Genomic DNA, 17,885 nt, shown 5'->3' with positions numbered 1-17,885 from the left:
CTGTGTAATATTTCACAACATTATCGCTGCTTTACACAATCGGGAGCTAATGGACGAAATCGTCAATTACATATTGCTCATTTTAGTTATATTACCAGTGATACTGTTTATCAATTTGTGGGCTGGTATCGGATGGGAGCTCTTCGTTAATAATTGATTATGATGCTAAAACTTGATGTCTGAAGGCACGTATAAGCTGTGTTTTGCGTTTGGAGGAATATTTTCTGCAAAATATGTTTCGCAGACTTTCGCAACGAAATACTTTTGTATTATAGTTCGATGCCACAGGCCACTATGGTTTGTAAGATAATATTATGATTAATAATCCCACGCATCAGTAGTTTTCACTACAGATTGTGGTAGTAATATTATTTAAGTTAAATTATATGACAATAAAATAAATGATAATAAATAAAACAACTTTGTAATGTTTTTATTTTTATTTATTTTATAATAAAACATTCATAAATCTTTGTCATAAATTCATAATAACCATACAGGTAATCTTAAAATGTCAACTGCATTTGGAATGCATAATAATATTTGTTAAGTATATTTCTTTGATTGTATGGTAATATTTTAACTACAGAAAATAGCCAAAATGATCTCAAAATTGAAGAACAATTTATTTTCTAAACAATTGTAGGAATTGAGTCCTATGGATTTCCATAGGTGGATTAACCGATTCAATGCGGCGGCCTTTTGGACGAACTTTAACGCCTGGCGGCGAACAAATATTTCGTGGCACCACTGTTGTGCCAAACGCCAGGGACTTTGATGGCACCCCTAAGGTGCCATCCGCCATGAATTGTAACTTATTGTTTTTTTTTGCTTTTTCCACGTGCTGTAAGTTTAGTAGCCACCCAAAAGCGAAAGTGAATGGTTTAACTTTTTGATAAGTCTTTACAAAAATGACTATCTACTTTTTATAACGGAAATGGAAGGTAAGTGTCTTATTTCTATCAGGTGTTGTAATCATTTTTGTAAGTTTTTGATGAATCAATTGTTTTAGTGTTACTATAGAATTTAATATGAAAATTAGACGTGCAGAGCACTATGATAGTTCTTTTCTGGTGTTAAGTGTAGAATAAAAATTCAAATTATTAATGGATAGGTTTGTAATAGAATATCGAAATTGATTGCGCTATTTATTCAGACAAAGATAAACACCAAACTACGAATATTTTAATCCAGTTTCTATTGGCTTACTATTAACGAAAACGATTTTTTATTTAACGAAAAGTAGGTACTATTATAGTAATACAATCACAGTAATTTGCAAAAGAATATAGGTAATATATTTTTTTGAAAGGTTTACAATCCCTGAAGTATGTGAAATCACGTGATCTGCTGAAACTGACATTCTAGGAAGGAACTACGTGATAAATAAAGACACTTTTCTTTTCAGAACAACTTTGATAAACGTCAATTTATCCGAGTTTTATGGCTTCAAATTTTAGCACCTCTCAGGTGCCACCCGCCATGTACAAAAGAAATGGCATGGCACAACTGTGGTGCCATCCGCATGGAATCGGTTAAATAATTTATTAATTCATATCAATTATGGATAGACTTATAAAACTGTTACCAATTGGTATTCTTCTAAATGTTGACAATATTAATGAAATATTAGCATTTCAACATTTAAAACAGATTGTTGAAAACATCATTTGAGTAGATTGATTTACAAGACAGTGTTCCTATTTAAAATAAACTTACAATGGGAATTTGTAATATTCCTACTATTCCTTACCTATATTTCCTTATCACAATAATATCAGAAACATGTTTAATAATGATTTGTGTATTTAATCATTTTTGGTATTAAGTAATGTAAAACAATAACAACTTTATAACTCAATAATCATAGATTAACAACTTTAACAATATTCTTATCACTGTTAATTCCGAATCTTACTAAGTTGGGTCTTGTTTTTATTTATTGTTATTTTTCTGATGATGGCCCCATTGGCCTTTTAAATATATTTTAGTCATAATGTTAAATATAAAAATCCATAGTAAAGACATGCATTGTTAGTGTAAAATATATAAGTATCATGGTTAATAAGGGGTAAGTGACTATTGGGGCTGCAACCACAGCAAACGAAAAGTCCCTTCAAAATCAATCAATCTAACCCAAAAGTATTATATGAATTATATCATAAAATCATGGCAAGGGCTTATTTGTCATAAGTTTTTATATAAAGTTGGATGATTGTATATAATTATGAGATCATTAAATTCTAACACCATTTTACTGTTCATAAACAAAACTCCATATACTAATGGTCTTATTCATAAAAAATGCTTATAGGAGGTTTTAAGCACTCATTAGTTAAAGTGTTCGATAAGCTTATAAAACGTTCTATAAAAATGTTTATTCATAAACGTTCCATAAACCTTCTATAACTAATATGTCGCTAAAGTCTGCTATAAATGAAAATGTTGCCATTCTAGTGAAATTCGGCGAACAAATTGACGAACATCCATAGATAACACATTACTTAACATCTATAAATGACATTTCTTCGTACTAAAAAAAAAGTATTTTGTGATTGTCTATTTGTTGATGAAACCAAATGTAATGTCAGTGTCATTATTATTGAAAAATTGCAAAAAAAAATAAACGTGTATAATTTGCAAAATGGGAACAGAAACGAACTCGAAGTGTATTAAAAGACAAAGAAGTGAAAATTGGCTGGAAGAGGATAAGGTTTGTATTGATAAATCTAAAGTTGAATTCAAGTAAGTTTCGTTTTGTAAACATTGCTTTTATTCTTTTTTTGCTTTTATTCCTTAGATAATTTTAAAAGAATTGGTCAAGGAGAAGGTGACAATAATTGAAAATAAAAACACCGATTCCAACACCAACGCGCAAAAGGTGGCGGCCTGGCATGATTTAAGGGAAAGGTACATTAATCAATCGCTTCTTTTATTATAAATTCGAAAGTAATTCTGTGTCTCATCTGCCTATCTGTTTTGATGTGAAGATAATTTGGCACTTCGGGATGAACATAGGATATTTTGGCTAAACTGTACATTATGACCCGTCGAATTTTGAATTGCGAGCGACATAGGTGGGTAGGGGGCTATACAGGAGCATTCCCTGTGAATATGGAATTGCGGAAACCACCCGCTTTTTTAATGATTTTTTTAAATTTTAAGATTATCATTCATTTGCACGAAACGTCAAATCACGTCAATATAATATAATTCGTAATCACAAAATTTGCTAATAAGACGCTAATACGACTTTAATTTAATCGATGCTGTGTTTGTTAACCCTTAAGGCCTGGCCAAACAACCTTAAAGATAAATAATGATAAAATAATGGGTGTTAGTATTAAACAGCAATTAATATTTCAGCTTTAACAACATGGCCCGAACACCGCGGACCATGCAGCAAATAAAAGCCCAGTGGGGCATGATTAAGATGAGTGCGAAAAAAGCTAAATTTGTAGAGCGACAACAATTATTAAAGACACGTGGGGGTCCGCCAACTGTGCCAGAGGCAAAAACGTGTGAAGATATTTCTGTGTGGCTCCCTCATGAATTCACAGTCGACACTAATGAGTTTGACTCTGATTACCAGGTAAATGACTATAAAAATCCTTTTTGTTGCTATTCTCTCTACAGGTATGGGCCATGCAGCATAAAAAAAAGTACTTGTTCTACATTTATTATATCCTGACGATAATAATATTTTTTTGTATTTCAGAATTCTCCACAAAATATGAGGGAACCAATAAAGATGCCCCTATTAGATAATAAAGAAGATTCTAATGAAAAAGTAATAATTCTATTTGTGTATTATAATTTACAGTAATAATAATGAAACAGCCATAACCATAAAACTAATATTTTTCATGTGTTATTATTGTAAAAATAACACCTATACAATTTTAAAGGAAATTTTCATATTAAAACATGGCTGCTGTTAATTGTACCAAATAACCTTGCAACCACTATATCAATAAGAAAATATTACTTATACCAAAGTTTATTCTTTTAGATCTCTGACAAAGATAATAATATTTTTTTATATTTCAGAATTCTCCACAAAATTTGAAGGAACCCCTAATAGACAATAAAGAGGATTCTAAAGAAAAAGTAATAATTGTATGTGTGTATTATAATTTACAGTAATAATAATGAAACAGCCATAACCATAAAACTTATATTGTACATGTCTTATTATTGTAAAACAAGACCTATAGAATTTTAAAGGAAATTTTCATATCAAAACATTGCTGCTGTTAATTCTACCAAATGAGCTTGCAACCACTGTATCATTGAGAAAATGTTATTTATATCAGTTTATTCTTTTAGATCTCCGACCTAGAAGACAATGTCTCACATTCAAAACCACAACAAGAAAATTATGGAAATAAAAGAAAAAATAAAAAGGTATGGTATTCTTGATATAAATCTTCTAATTATTCTTAATAAGATTTGAGGAAATTTTTATGAAATATATGACATATTAATGTATTGTAAATTGATAATATTTTTGTATTAATAACTAAGTAATATTAGAAAATAATAATAATTAAAAATGTAATGAATGAAAATAAAATATCCTATACATAAAATAATAATCTAAAATCAAAATTAAAATAGTTTCATAGCCTTTGTTGTAGGTGAAATCTCTGTATTTCAGCAGAATCAAAGGCCTTATTTTAGGATGCTTACATATGTATTTATTATTACACCTATCATTCCTGGAGGGTTGGCTATCTTACATTGCATATTGAAAAATCTGGTTAACAATTGTAATGAGTAACAAATCATATTAAAATTAACATTTCAGTACTTAAATGGTATATATTAGTTATTAAAAAATACAATGTAAATTGATTGTAACATTTTTTTACAGATTACTAATACTACAAATAATGCAGCTATGAAAATAGCAGAAACTGAAATGATGTGCCGGAAGGAACTTCATGAGGCTCAAATGGCCAATGAGAGACAAAAATTAAAAAACTTAATATTGGAAGAGGAGTTATTAAGAAGTAAAATAGCATTTTATAAAAATAACAAAAAATGTGACTGATTTTATTGGAAGAGGAGTTAAGATGTTAAATAGAATTTAATAAAAATAATAAAAAATGTGACTGATTTACATGTTTCATTAACAAGGTGATTTCATTTGAAGGTGGTAGAATCCTGTGTGATACGACTCCGGCGGCACCACCACTATACATATTTCTACCCTTCTAACAGCAGTGTTAAGTTCTGCTGTGTTGTGGTTTGTAGGGTAGTCCTCAGAGGTTGTAGCACATCTGTGGCTGACCTCAGGTAGGAAACTAATCTTATTTGGAATTGATTACACATGTCCATGGGCAGCAGTAGCCACTTACCATCAGATGGACTGCGTGATTGTCCACTACTCTAATAACAAAAAAATAACTAACTAAAATGCCTCCTAATAAAAGCTTGTAAAATTGCATTAGTGTTTGTAGTCTCTGTTGTGACTTCTTCTATGAGTTCCATTGTATCATCCTCACAGAGACCCTCTATATGCATGTCTCCTTGGTCGACTGCAATGTTGTGAAGCACTGCTAGTGCAACTATAGTTGTTTTGGCATTTTCTAATTTACATGTCATGCCATGTAAAAGGCATTGGAAACGTTGCTTCCACACAAAAAAGCAACGCTCCACAGAGTTTCTCGTAGCAATGTGTGATTCATTGTACTTTTCCTCACTACGATTGTGGGGCCTTTGAATTGGGGTAAAAAGATATTTTTCCAATTTGTAGCCAGAATCACCTAAAAGTCGCCCTTTAAATGCCCCAGATTCAAAGCGGTGTTTGAGAGATGACTCATTAAAGATCCTAGCATCATGTGTGCTACCTCTCCATCTAGCAACAATATCTCTGATGCGGAGATCTGCATCACAAGTTACCTGTAACATAAAAAATCTAATGAAACATAGGGAAGAAAATATTACTTATGAAACAATACAATGCAATAATTCTGTATTGTACACAAAAAAAAAACAAAGAAATAATTAAAATATGTTATAAAATAAAAGCAAGTAAAAAGTGAGAATATTTAATATCTTTTCAGTTTAATTTCAAATTATTAATATTCTATGATAGAAATCAGACATCTGAAACTTTTAGACCACTAGGATTTTATTATCACTAACTTTTAGAACAGCAGCACTTCAGTCATACTTTGACTTTATTTATATCCTTACTTTTGTAAAATGTATAAAATAAATTCCAACCTGAACATTAAGGGAGTAAAATCCCTTTCTATTAATGTAATATTGGGCTGCATCACCGCTACACTTCCGTATTTTTATGTGGGTGCAGTCGATGCAACCGATGACTAATGGGAAATTTCGAATTTCATTAAATTTCCTCATCAGGAGCTGTTCTTCAGCAAGGGTGCTAGGCATTTTTATAAAAGAACTTGAGTGTCGAGCGAGTGCACGTGCCACTCGAGCACAAATCCGACTGGTGGTTGCTTGAGACAACCCATGGTGGTCTCCAGCATCTTCTTGAACCTGTGAGAAATACAGATAGTTTTACAAAGTTTTATTTACATAATCAATTAATTAAATGCAAGTATTATTTACAGGGACATATATGTTTAGACAAATTTAAAAGTACTTGCCTCTCGACGGCCCCAACATCTTATAGCAGTTAAAACCTGTATTTCAGGAGGGGTCCCAGAACCTCTGCGATCTACTTTAAGATCATCACGTACGAGATCAATTATGAACCTCGCCGTTGATTTATTAAAGCGATAACGCTTCCGAAATTCTTCTTCGTCTAAAGAAAACGGATTACTCCTACTTCTGTATACTTTTCTTCGATATGGACGGTTCTCTAAACTTGTAATAGCTTCTAAGCTTTGTAAAGCTTGCATTGTAACTTTAAATATTAGAATATTAAACAATAAATTATATCAAGTTTGTTTTTATACAAAACTGACATTGACATTTGTTTAAAATTATTCAAATCGTATTGTCAAATTGGGTTAGTAATCACTAATCAGCTGTTGAGAATCGGCCATCTTTGTCTACTAGGTTATAGTGTATAATCTATGATCTTTGTCTTATAGCACTGTTATAGTAGGGTTCTGGCCACTATAAATTATAGAAGGCTTATAGAACGGTTTAGTGCCTAAAATGCGTTTATGAATAACACTTTTTGACAATCGTACTATAGCAACGCTATAAGTGTTCTATAACTTTTTATGAATAAGACCGTAAGTGTCTCTATTTTCTATTAATTGGCCACAAAGCGACATTTTCTTAATAAGCTAGTCTGCGAACACTAATATTTTTATATTAAGTAACTCGAATACACATTTATAACAAAATTTGGCAAAACAGAATACTGTTAAAGCTAATGAGAACATTCCAAATATTTGGTTGTCTGTCTTATAAAATAAGCATATAAAAATCATAAGTATAGACCCATAAGAATTAATTACAACAAAGTCTCAATACATAGTTATTATAATTGTTTATTCAGTATGTACTGAATATATAGTATTCATATTTATTAATTTCTTTTTCAATAAAGCTTTTCATATAGCAATTATATCATACATATAAAAGTTATAGGAATTACTTAATCTAAGATAAGAATCTTTATAATTTAACAATAAATGTCTTTATAAGTGTCAGGCAAGCATAGGAATGTAATATTATTCAACTATATTTAATTAATAAATATCTTATAAAAAAAAAATATATTATCAATAAAATTAATATAAATGGGATGGGAAATAACTATGCCTGCACTGACTAAAAATCTCCATATACAAAAACTTATATATATCATATAGAATCTTATTTTAAATGATTTAGAGAGATTCATATCTTAAATGACAATTAGTTCTCCTATAATATCACTAATAAATGACTATCTTTTTGATTACCTTTCCGTTTTACTTTCTTCGCTCTATGCGTGGTATATAAATAATTTGTAATCATATAGCATAATAATTTAGTTAAATATAAATTAATTTAAATTTCACTAGAGAGTAGTAGTTCCTCCATTCCCATGTGGCCGCGGTGTCGCCACACGCGGTATCTTGCTATGTCCTTACGAGTCACCATGCCTACAACCTAAGAAAAAATATGAAAAATAAATAAATTTGTACAAGAAACGTTAATTACTCTTACAAAACTATAATACGATATGCCTCGTAAAATCAAAATCTATACTACTGTTAACTGGATTCGAGCCTGTTATAGTATTTATGAGGTTTTCTAAACTTATTCTATTTTTTTTATTTTGTGCAGTGAATATTTAATGACTTATGGTAAGTTCAATTTTTGTATTTTATTGTAAATATAGATAAAATATCGCCAAATCGATGCAATTGCTTCCAAGTTTGTCTCATACAAACTCAAACGAATAAAAAATATAGAAATCTAAGACACTTCCATAAATGTGTAAATATTATCGTGAAAATGAGAGATATATGTATCATGAACATATAAAGAAATATTTAAAAACCATAAAACCCGAACTTTAAAGTATACCCTAGTTTATTCCACAATTTAGACGAATCAAACGACACCTAAAGCCGTCTGGGCTACAAGGCGCATGAAAGGAGCATGTGTATGTTTCGTACATACATATGCCCGAAAAGCATTACCCTGAGAGGTTGGATAAAAAATACAAAGATATAGACGTACCTCGTTAACGTCGTTGACTATGGGCAGGTGTCGCAGACCGAGCGCGCGGAACAGCCGGAAGAGGCGCGGCAGCGACGCGCGGTGCGGCAGCGTGTACGGCGACGGGTTCATGAACGGCCGCAGGTCTATCGTGCACGTCTTCTCCCACTCGGATATCTTCAGCTAACGTCACAGGATCATTATTATTATAAGTATAAGTATAGTCCGCGGCAATCTGCTTGTCCGCTCTGAAGCTGTTGCGAGGAGGTGTAGAGTGAGGAGGTGTACAATATACTATTCATCGACGCCAATATGATATTCGTCGGCGATGCGATTCATTTCTATATTCAGAGCGGACTAGCAGTTTTACGCGGACTGTAACTCTACATTATTCCTTAACTAATATTACATACCGACACATAGAAACTAAAGCTAGATCTACATAATAGCTAGATTAGAAATTCACTAACACATAATCTGTAGTCATAATAAGTGAGTGTATTATAGATTTTTAATAATTAAATAATAAATAAATTATTCTTAGTCTATACCTTTGGATTCTTTGTAATTAATATTTTGTGAATTAAATAAATAAATAAATACCATTTACGCATGTACATCATTGTCGCTATTAAATTTAATCTATTGAGATAAAATAACAGTATTTTAACGGTCTTATTCATAAAAAATGCTTATAGAAGGTTTTAAGCACTCATTAGTTAAAGTGTTCAATAAGCTTATAAAACGTTCTATAAAATTGCTTATTCATAAACGTTCCATAAACCTTCTATAACTAATGTGTCGCTAAAGTCAACTATAAATGAAAATGTTGCCATTATAGTGAAGTTCGGCGAACAAATTGACGAATATCCATAGATAAACATCATTAAATGACATTATTTCGTACTAAAAAATATTCTGTCTTGACATTCTTGTCAATGGGTTGTCGATAAAACCAAATAACATATCAGTGTCATTGTATTTGTAAATACCGCGAATTTAAAAATATTTTATTTGTTAAAATGGGATGTGAAGCAAAGGTTGTTAAAAGTTAAAGGAGTGAAAATTGGTTGGATATTAATGTTTTATGTAATATTAATATAATTATATAAAGTTAAATTCAATTAAGTTTCGTTTTGTAAACATTCGCAATATCTTATGGCAGTAAGAAGAAGGTGTACCAGGACCTCTGCGATCTAATTTACGATCATTACGTACGAGATCAATTATAAAATTTACTATCGATTTATTAAAGCGATAACGCTTCCTATAGTCTAGTGAAAACAGATCACTGGTGCAATGTTCTTCGAAGTGGACGGTTTTCTAGATTTTTAATAATCTAAGCTTTGTAAAATTTGCATTGTAATTTAAAATAGTGATATAATAATGTTATTTATCGGATATTAAAATAAATTATTTCAAGTTTGTATACAAAATGGACATTGACATAATTTTATTAAAAACGTATTGTCAAATTAGGTTAGTAATCACGAATCAGCTGTTGAGAGTCGGCCATCTTTGCCTTATAGCACTGTTATAGTAGGGTTCTGGCCTCTATAAGTTATAGAAGGTTTATAGAACGGTTTAGTGCCTAAAATGCGTTTATGAATAACAGTTTTTGACAATCGTACTATAGCAACGTTATAAGTGTGCTATAACTTTTTATGAATAAGACCGGAATTTTAACAACATAGTAATTAAAAATAAACATACCTCATCAATAGAGGGATACCGTGGGTATTCAGTCCTGAACATGTTCATGTCAACCTTGAAATTAGACCAGGTGGTGTTCGCGTTCTCATTATATATCTTGTTTTGTAGTAGAACTATCAATTGGGATCGCAGAATTAGGCCTCGTAGTCGTTTGTATGTGTGTACTTCGGCCTGCGAAATTACCAAATTAATATTAAACAATTGTATCATTTAAAAGGTAGGGGTGAGTGTGAAATGGAGTAGTTTGAACTTAGCCTTATGAAAATTCTGGTTAAGATTACATCCCAAGAATACATATTTTTTAAATCATTTAAACTTATTTTAATGCTGTTGAAAAAATGTGAGGAAACCTAAATGCTTAACAGGTCTCAATAATATTTTTAAAGGGTTTTGATGTTGGTTTTTCATCGGAAATATCGGCATATTTTGGGATTTTTTTATCGAGCTGTGCGACGAATGATTTGATGATGTTATGATAATAAATAATTAGCGGTAGTGATTATGACCTCGTCAGCGAGCGGCGGATCGACGACAGGGAAGCCGTTGTAGGATACAAGCCGCAGTATCTCCACCACATGGCCCACGTTCTCGACGGTGCGCAGCGCGAACACGGGGTGCGACATCACCTCGGACGCGTACACGTTGTGCGCCAGCGGCGGCGGCTCCCACGGCAGCAGCGGCACGCCCGCCAGCTGGATCAGGATGTCGTAGATACCCTGCAGACAATTTAAAAATTTAAACAATTTAAAAATGGTAGAATCCTGGTTCGGCTTTGGAGGCACTACAGGCACACATGACTTATAACAATAGAGGTATAGAGGCATTATGGGTCATAGGTGTCGATTTAAAAACAAAAGGTTTGTATAAATAAAGGCACTCGTCACCCCGATAACCCCAAAAGTATAACTTCAAAAGTACCTATAATCTCAAAAGTAGTACAAGGCAGGGATAACCCTAGGCAGACGCCCCTGCAGTGATAGGCGGATGCTATTATCTATGATGAGTTCTTGATTTATTTTATTAACAAGTGTGCACGAGCAGTTGCTACTTGACTCTAGATTGCAAATCCCTTAAAAATGTTATAATATGACGAGGCAGCGTACTTCGTTGAAGAAGTCACCGGTCCACTTGGCGACGACGAGCGTAATGATGATGGGCAGCGCGTTTGAGATTTGGCCGGTGGTCTCGATGATGATGACGGTGAGCGAGATTGTCATGCGCACCACGCCGCCCAGCTGCGCCGCCGCGCCCACTAGCGCGTACTTCGCTGGGTTGATTTCCTGTCATCATCATAAAAAAATATTCATTATTATATACTTAACATAAAACAAACCTTTTACATAGAATAACATCTGTTACTTTCAATATAAAGTGTCGCTGTGTGTCTTAGTGCTACATGAGAAAATACCAGGAATGGCCATATTGACAAGTTTTACCACAAACATAACTTAAACAAAGAAAATCTGTAGTCTATTTGTGTAACGATGTGATTTCATCTAACAACTAAAATTTCAATTCAATTTTTTTTTTAAATATATACCTATATAGCGTATTTAACCAAACATAAAAGTGACACTACTTAGTACTCACTGTAGACGGTAACATATACTGTATCAGTATCGCGAGCAGGCGTCCCCAGGCGGCGCCAGTGAGCAGGTTCGGTATGAACAGGCCGCTGGAGACGGCCAGGCCGAAAGTCCAGGTGGACAGAAGGAAGTAGCAGACCACGAACACCAGCAGCGACCACGGCCGGTAGGACCCCATGGGGTCGTGTAAGAAGCTCCGCACAGACGCCTCCGGGGTTTGGAACCAGATCGCCGCTAGAGCGTTGTACTCGCCGTCCGCGCAGTGTAGCTAACAAAATCAAAATGTAAATTATATACTGGCAAAATGATAAAACAAGGACTTGTGTAGTCCGCGTAAAACTGCTAGTCCGCTCTGAATATAGAAATGAATCGCGTCGCCATAGCAAATTGTATGACTACACCTGCCCGTAATAACTTCAGAGCGGACTATACCTGGCCTGTGCTATAGATTATAAAAAATGACGTAAATATATGACAGCATTTTGCTTTCTTTAAAATACAAACTATATTATATGTTTTTTGATTTTTTTTATCATCAAGTTCTGAAGTGAGTCGCTGTGAATTCAATTTTTTCTCTGTATTCATATATTAGCAAAGTATATAGTTAAATGAACACATTTTTAAAAGGTTTCTCTGATTATCAAAGGTTTTTACAAACTTAAAAAAAGGAGATTTATAAATTGAATGTAGAGTAATATTTTCAAAGTTCTGTCAAATATATGGCTGAAAATTACACTTATTTTTATGTACTAATTGAATATAATGTGGTTAATATCTTTAAACGGAGTAGTGGCTAACCTGTAGCGGCACTTTAGTGGGGTCAGCTCCGAGCGGCTGGCAGTCGTTGAGCAGGAACATCATGAGGAAGCCGCACGTGGCGCTCACGGCCGCCACCAGGCACGCCTCGATCACTTTCAACCATGGCGCCGAAACGTACCTGAAAGCAGATAAAAAAATCGTTAAAGCTGCTTGAGTTTTGAGAAGAGCTTAAACACTTTACAGTCAATAAGAATTTATAGAAAGGGAAGTTCATATATAATAATAATTAAAAAACGGATATAATACAGCATTATCTTTGTTTTTGTTGATTTTCGAGATAAATGTAATACAAGAGAATATAAACTATCAATGTTATCAATATGAATAAGTAAATTTAATAACACCATATAACATTTCAAACCTTATGCGGAAAACTGCCAGCTTATAATTAATGTGGTTCCACAAAGCGCCAAGTAGTCCTCCGATCACACCGAACAGAACAAACACGGGTAACTCGTAGAACTGGAACGGAAATGGCTCCATCTTGCCCAAATTTAACAGACCTGTGAATATATAAATACATAGATCATACATGTAAATTTTATCTCCAAATGGGTGATTCCCGAGAAGTCGATGACATTTTTTATAAATACTCATACAAATACCTGGATAACTTAGTTCTCCCGGATGTCCGTGGTAGGCGGACAGAGCAAAGTTTAGCGTAAACGTTGACATGACCGTCCCGAAGAAGGTTCGCCACGTTAGAGCCTGATTCCAAAAACTGGTACCTTCTTCCAGGGAAAAAAGCACTCCACCTGAAATGTTTTGTCTTAAGTAGATTTAATACAATTAAAAGACGTAAAATAAAATTTTAATACATCGTTTTATTATATTCAAGTAACAAACGACCATGCAGTCCATCTGATTGTAACTGCTACTGAACATCTATAATCAACCAAAATCAAAATTATATTCACTGATGCGTTGCTACCCCTGAAGACTAAGTTAGAACGCCTCGGATAAGAGTGTCGTCGTTGCAACAACATTCAATTCAAACTAGAACATAGCAGCACTTACACTGCTGTTATAAGTACATACCTATAGGAGCACCAAAAGCAGCGGAGACTCCCGCCGCGGCGCCGCCGGACACGAAGTCCCGCTTCTCGTGGTCTTCGCGGAAGTACTGGAAGATCTTGAAGTCCTTGTTGAACGTGGTGCTCTTGCCTTGCGATATGCCCGCCGCTACCACCGCACCGCAGTGGATCATTGGACCTTCCTGATTTAAAAAGCATTTTCAAAATGTAGATACATATATGAGTGGGGTGTTGACTAGCAAAAACATTCATTTAATGTAGTATTTTAGTTAATCACAAATAGGTGTGGCGGTGGAGCTACCAGACATGCCCTTCAAGGGGTTCTAACACCTTTACCTTTGATCTTAGATTTTTTACTCCTTAAAATCATACTTAAGCAACAAACGTCTATTTTTAAACTACACAATAACAGTACGTAAAGATTAATTTATTATTGAATCACAATATGTGTAGGTAGTGTACCTTCCCACCGGCTAACCCGCCCACGACTGCGGATATAACGCCCACAGCCTTCACAACCAGCGTCTTTATGCGGACCACCCGCGGCACCTTCACCCCATTGAGATAACATTTTACTTGAGGTATCCCGCTACCTCCGGCAACAGGCTGGAATTATAATCGCTAATCAATCAATTATTTTTATTACGTTCCTAATTTACATCTGCAAAAATAAATTTATAGTAAAAAAGTTTTAACAAACAATTAAGCCATATCATGGGGTAATTATTTTAATTTCCTATTCTGTAGACGAAGTTAAAACGTAATGTATGAAAGCAATTAAATGCAAAATATAGTTCATACACGCATATTTTCTGACATTCCATCAGCGAGACAGAACATATGCAAAGCCAATCATTGCAGAGTCCTTACATACAATGGGGCATGTTTACAAAATTATCGTGTAAATAATAATTATGTATTATGAAACAACTAATAGAGATTGCAGATACAATCGTGTATAGGTATTGCATCATTAAACGATCGCATGTGCATTTAAATAGTTTAGATATTTTCTTTATCAATCAAAGCCTAAGATAAGACAAACAACTAATTACGTATGTAAGTACCTACTAATCTCAGGTCCAAAATTTAAAGGACCTCCAAGTTTAGGTAACATATTTTAATATTTAAAGTTAAAATACTTTTACAAAACTCTTACTTTTAAGGAGACAAAATTATGAATATCATTCACAGTTCAAATTTATATACTCATAAGTAGATAAATTCAGCTATTCTAATCTGAATAAAAACAAGTGTGATAAATTTATTGGCAAATATTATTATTATCGTTATCGTCGGTACGCGACACAAATTAATGTAAGTATAATCTAGTACGCAATGGACTATGAAATGTTATACAACAGCAACAACAACAGATATGAACTAGATTTGAGTTTTACCTCTTCGCTTGAAATTGCTTGTTGAAAATTTTCATTTTTTAAATTTATTATTATTATTAGAATTTCATATATAATATTTATGTACATCATTACAACCAAAATCCTTTTTCTTATTTTTACAGATGGATAACATTTATTAAGAAAAACAATATTAAACTTCGCATCAACTTCAATTAAGAGTATAAGAGTAAAAATAAAGTATCATCAAATGTAAATCATCCTTAATCTTGAAAATTTTCATTACAAAAGGACTTTCCTACAATTTCATAATTATTACAAGCCATTTCCATAATAGTAGTTTCTTACCTCGACATAAGCAACAAGTACGGAGCCGAAGAAAACTATACAAACATTTGTCAAAACCCACAATAAGTACGGAATGTACAGTCTGTCAGCTAACACATATGTGTCCACAGCTAAAAGGTTTTTTAAGGAAATTATGTGCTTGTAGAATAAAAATAAGTGTATCGACAGCAGAAATGGGAAGGCTGGCAGTTGTGACCAGTTTTTGTGTGTTAATTTGTTAAACCATTAATTCTGTTGTTATCACTGGTTACAAATAATCAACATCAGAGGGAGGCATTATGGGCAGCTAGATAATGTATGATACATCAAGCCACTAACAAATCCTCATTAGGTACATGTTGTGAAATATAGTCCAGACATTCCTTAGTACAGGGAGAGGTAAAATTAAAGTAACTTCTTAAGCTGCCTATTTGAGAGATCACTTAAGAAGTTACAGCCTTTTGTATTTAAAAGTAAAATACCAATTAATTTAAGTAAAAAAGGATACATTTCTTTAGCTGCTTATATTTGATCTTGGAAAATTCTTCTATGCATATGTCAATAATAAAAGCAATGAGTGCTGTTATGACACCTATAAAAAAGACAATAACCCATCGAGAAATATCCTTCCAAACTATATAAGGATAACCCCTCTTTCGTTCTTCATCTAGCAGTAAATGATTTTCACATGTGTCATAATCCAAGCTCTGTAATAAAACAAAAACACTTTAATGTACCAACATTAAGATCAAACACTGCATTATAAACAACTTTGAGCACCTTAGTAATTAAAAAAAAAAGAGCTTTCTACACACACCTCCACACTATGATTCTATGATCTATCTAAATTCATCAATATCGGTCTGGCTGGGGATTAAACCCGGAGCCCTTTGCATGTCAAACCAGTATGGTGTCAATGACGAAAATAATGATGCAGATTCAACACGTCAAAACAGTGTCTCCAAAAAGCGACACATAATTGATGCCATAAAATTATAATTATTATTAAATTATGCACTTAATTTTCCGACCCTAATAACAGCATGTCTTCTAAGACTAGCCATCATTCGAAAAGATACTTACTTCATATTTGGCTGAAAGTATATTCAAGGAGCCAGGTTCAATCTTCTGAACCGGCTGCCGTCTTCTGACACCATGACTACCATGTAGATCATCCTCACCAGATTCCTACATTAAATGGATATTAATAATTAATCATTTACAAGTATTAATTATAGTTCATATAGAGATTTTACCTAAATCTCTATATGAACTGAATTCAATATGATATGAAATCGAATTCGGTGACTTCTATGGTGAAATATAATATCATTGCTAGTATTAGAATAAAATGTATTATAATTTTCCCTGACTCACAGGAAAAAATGTTAATATTAAAGATAATATTAAGTATCTAAAACAAAATATGCCTACAATTTGTATGGTGTTTAATGCAGGCAGACTTTAACATATTTTATTTTCAATTAGCCTTAATTCATAAGGATTATAATTCATAATCTACTTTTTTATCATGTTGCTTCACATCAAACAAAGAAACTATTTTTAATAGGAAAACCTACCAGATAATCAGTTGATTTATTCAGCTGCGTGTAATTTGAGGTGCTGGCTTCTTCGTTGCTGACCAACTGCGCTGTATCAGATGTCGATACGCTCACTGTCTCCTCGGCAGGATATACCGAAGAGTTATTCATTGTTTTGCCACTAACATACAAAAATATCTACGTGTGATCAGAACTACACTTCACCATACATTTTATAAGACATTTATTGCCAGACATGTACTTTCTTCATTTTGATTTATTTGGCAAATACATAACAGTAACAGCCAATATCAGAAATAAATTTGTTTTATCAATTTTATGAAAACTACGAATGAAAATGTGTTTTCAGCAACAGTTCTATCAAAGTGATAGAAGTGACAGTGACAGTAGCAATAATGACTTGACATTGATGATAACAATGTCATAAGTGATGATTTATAGACAGATTTATAATCATATGTGTAAAATTGCTATAAATATGATATCTCTCTGTTTTAGTGCATGACTTGTTTGCTTTATATTTTTATAGTTTTACTATTTTATTATAAAATATATTATTAATATTGTTCATAGGCGAAAAATAGTTGTCTGCCAAGATTCAAAACAAGCTATCAAATATCACCAAATTGTGCTAAATTCTACTAAAAGTAATATTATTAATAATATTATTAATAAGAATTTATGGCTATATGTTTATTTATAATTTAATTTTACGTTGACTAAATGTGTTGCTATTCGCAAAATATGTCTTATTATTGTAAAACATTAAGTTGTTCACGTTTATTTAATAAATTATCGCATATAAATAGACTCGCTTCCTATGGTTCGAATATTACACGA

General features: G+C 32.8%; 3 protein-coding genes across 7 annotated transcripts in view; 1 reads left to right on the top strand and 2 right to left on the bottom strand.

Moving 5' to 3' along the window:
* The window catches only part of RpL29 (ribosomal protein L29), a 31,366-nt gene extending 30,207 nt beyond the window's left edge, over positions 1 to 1,159 (bottom strand). Inside the window, exon 1 of the mRNA XM_073076022.1 lies at positions 1,150 to 1,159. The gene's annotated coding sequence lies outside the window, so the exon portion shown is untranslated. The remainder of the gene's footprint in view (positions 1 to 1,149) is intronic.
* Positions 1,160 to 2,573: 1,414 nt separating this feature from the next.
* On the top strand, positions 2,574 to 5,121 carry LOC140744431 (uncharacterized). Of its 5 annotated transcripts, none has more exons than XM_073076013.1 (7): positions 2,574 to 2,713; positions 2,801 to 2,910; positions 3,367 to 3,592; positions 3,719 to 3,790; positions 4,051 to 4,110; positions 4,330 to 4,407; positions 4,877 to 5,121. In XM_073076013.1, exons 1-7 carry the CDS (start codon positions 2,645 to 2,647, stop codon positions 5,054 to 5,056), a joined length of 795 nt encoding a protein of 264 aa, XP_072932114.1. In that variant the 5' UTR covers positions 2,574 to 2,644; the 3' UTR covers positions 5,057 to 5,121. The 5 variants fall into 5 exon arrangements, with proteins under 5 accessions (XP_072932114.1, XP_072932113.1, XP_072932117.1 ...); XM_073076012.1 differs by having other exon boundaries at positions 4,051 to 4,119; XM_073076016.1 differs by lacking the exon at positions 3,719 to 3,790.
* A 2,109-nt stretch (positions 5,122 to 7,230) lies between these two features.
* On the bottom strand, positions 7,231 to 17,427 carry ClC-b (chloride channel protein 7). The gene is made up of 15 exons (XM_073076011.1): positions 17,064 to 17,427; positions 16,567 to 16,671; positions 15,992 to 16,190; positions 15,505 to 15,614; positions 14,261 to 14,404; positions 13,803 to 13,980; positions 13,370 to 13,519; positions 13,126 to 13,267; positions 12,744 to 12,882; positions 11,950 to 12,213; positions 11,463 to 11,639; positions 10,866 to 11,075; positions 10,360 to 10,530; positions 8,668 to 8,829; positions 7,231 to 8,091 (listed from the first exon to the last, which is right to left on the bottom strand). Exons 1-15 carry the CDS (start codon positions 17,193 to 17,195, stop codon positions 7,990 to 7,992), a joined length of 2,385 nt encoding a protein of 794 aa, XP_072932112.1. The 5' UTR covers positions 17,196 to 17,427; the 3' UTR covers positions 7,231 to 7,989.
* Between the last annotated feature and the right edge of the window lie 458 nt (positions 17,428 to 17,885).

This window comes from Epargyreus clarus, unplaced genomic scaffold (genome assembly GCF_041222505.1).
Source record: "Epargyreus clarus isolate Ecla_fem2 unplaced genomic scaffold, WU_Ecla_fem_2.2 ptg000008l, whole genome shotgun sequence".
NCBI classification, from domain to species: Eukaryota; Metazoa; Arthropoda; class Insecta; order Lepidoptera; family Hesperiidae; genus Epargyreus; species Epargyreus clarus.
This window is presented reverse-complemented; position numbering and strand designations above follow the sequence as displayed.

Excerpts from the sequence above, each read along its gene's own strand:
- ClC-b (XM_073076011.1), bottom strand. The coding sequence starts at position 17,195 with ATGAATAACTCTTCGGTATATCCTGCCGAGGAGACAGTGAGCGTATCG. Across the intron at positions 12,214-12,743 it reads CCACTAAAGTGCCGCTACAG|CTACACTGCGCGGACGGCGA; the intron begins GTTAGCCACTAC and ends TGATTTTGTTAG. Across the intron at positions 8,830-10,359 it reads GGTATCCCTCTATTGATGAG|CTGAAGATATCCGAGTGGGA; the intron begins GTATGTTTATTT and ends CTGTGACGTTAG.
- LOC140744431 (XM_073076012.1), top strand. The coding sequence starts at position 2,645 with ATGGGAACAGAAACGAACTCGAAGTGTATTAAAAGACAAAGAAGTGAA. Across the intron at positions 2,714-2,800 it reads ATTGGCTGGAAGAGGATAAG|ATAATTTTAAAAGAATTGGT; the intron begins GTTTGTATTGAT and ends TTTATTCCTTAG. Across the intron at positions 3,791-4,050 it reads AAGAAGATTCTAATGAAAAA|AATTCTCCACAAAATTTGAA; the intron begins GTAATAATTCTA and ends TTTATATTTCAG.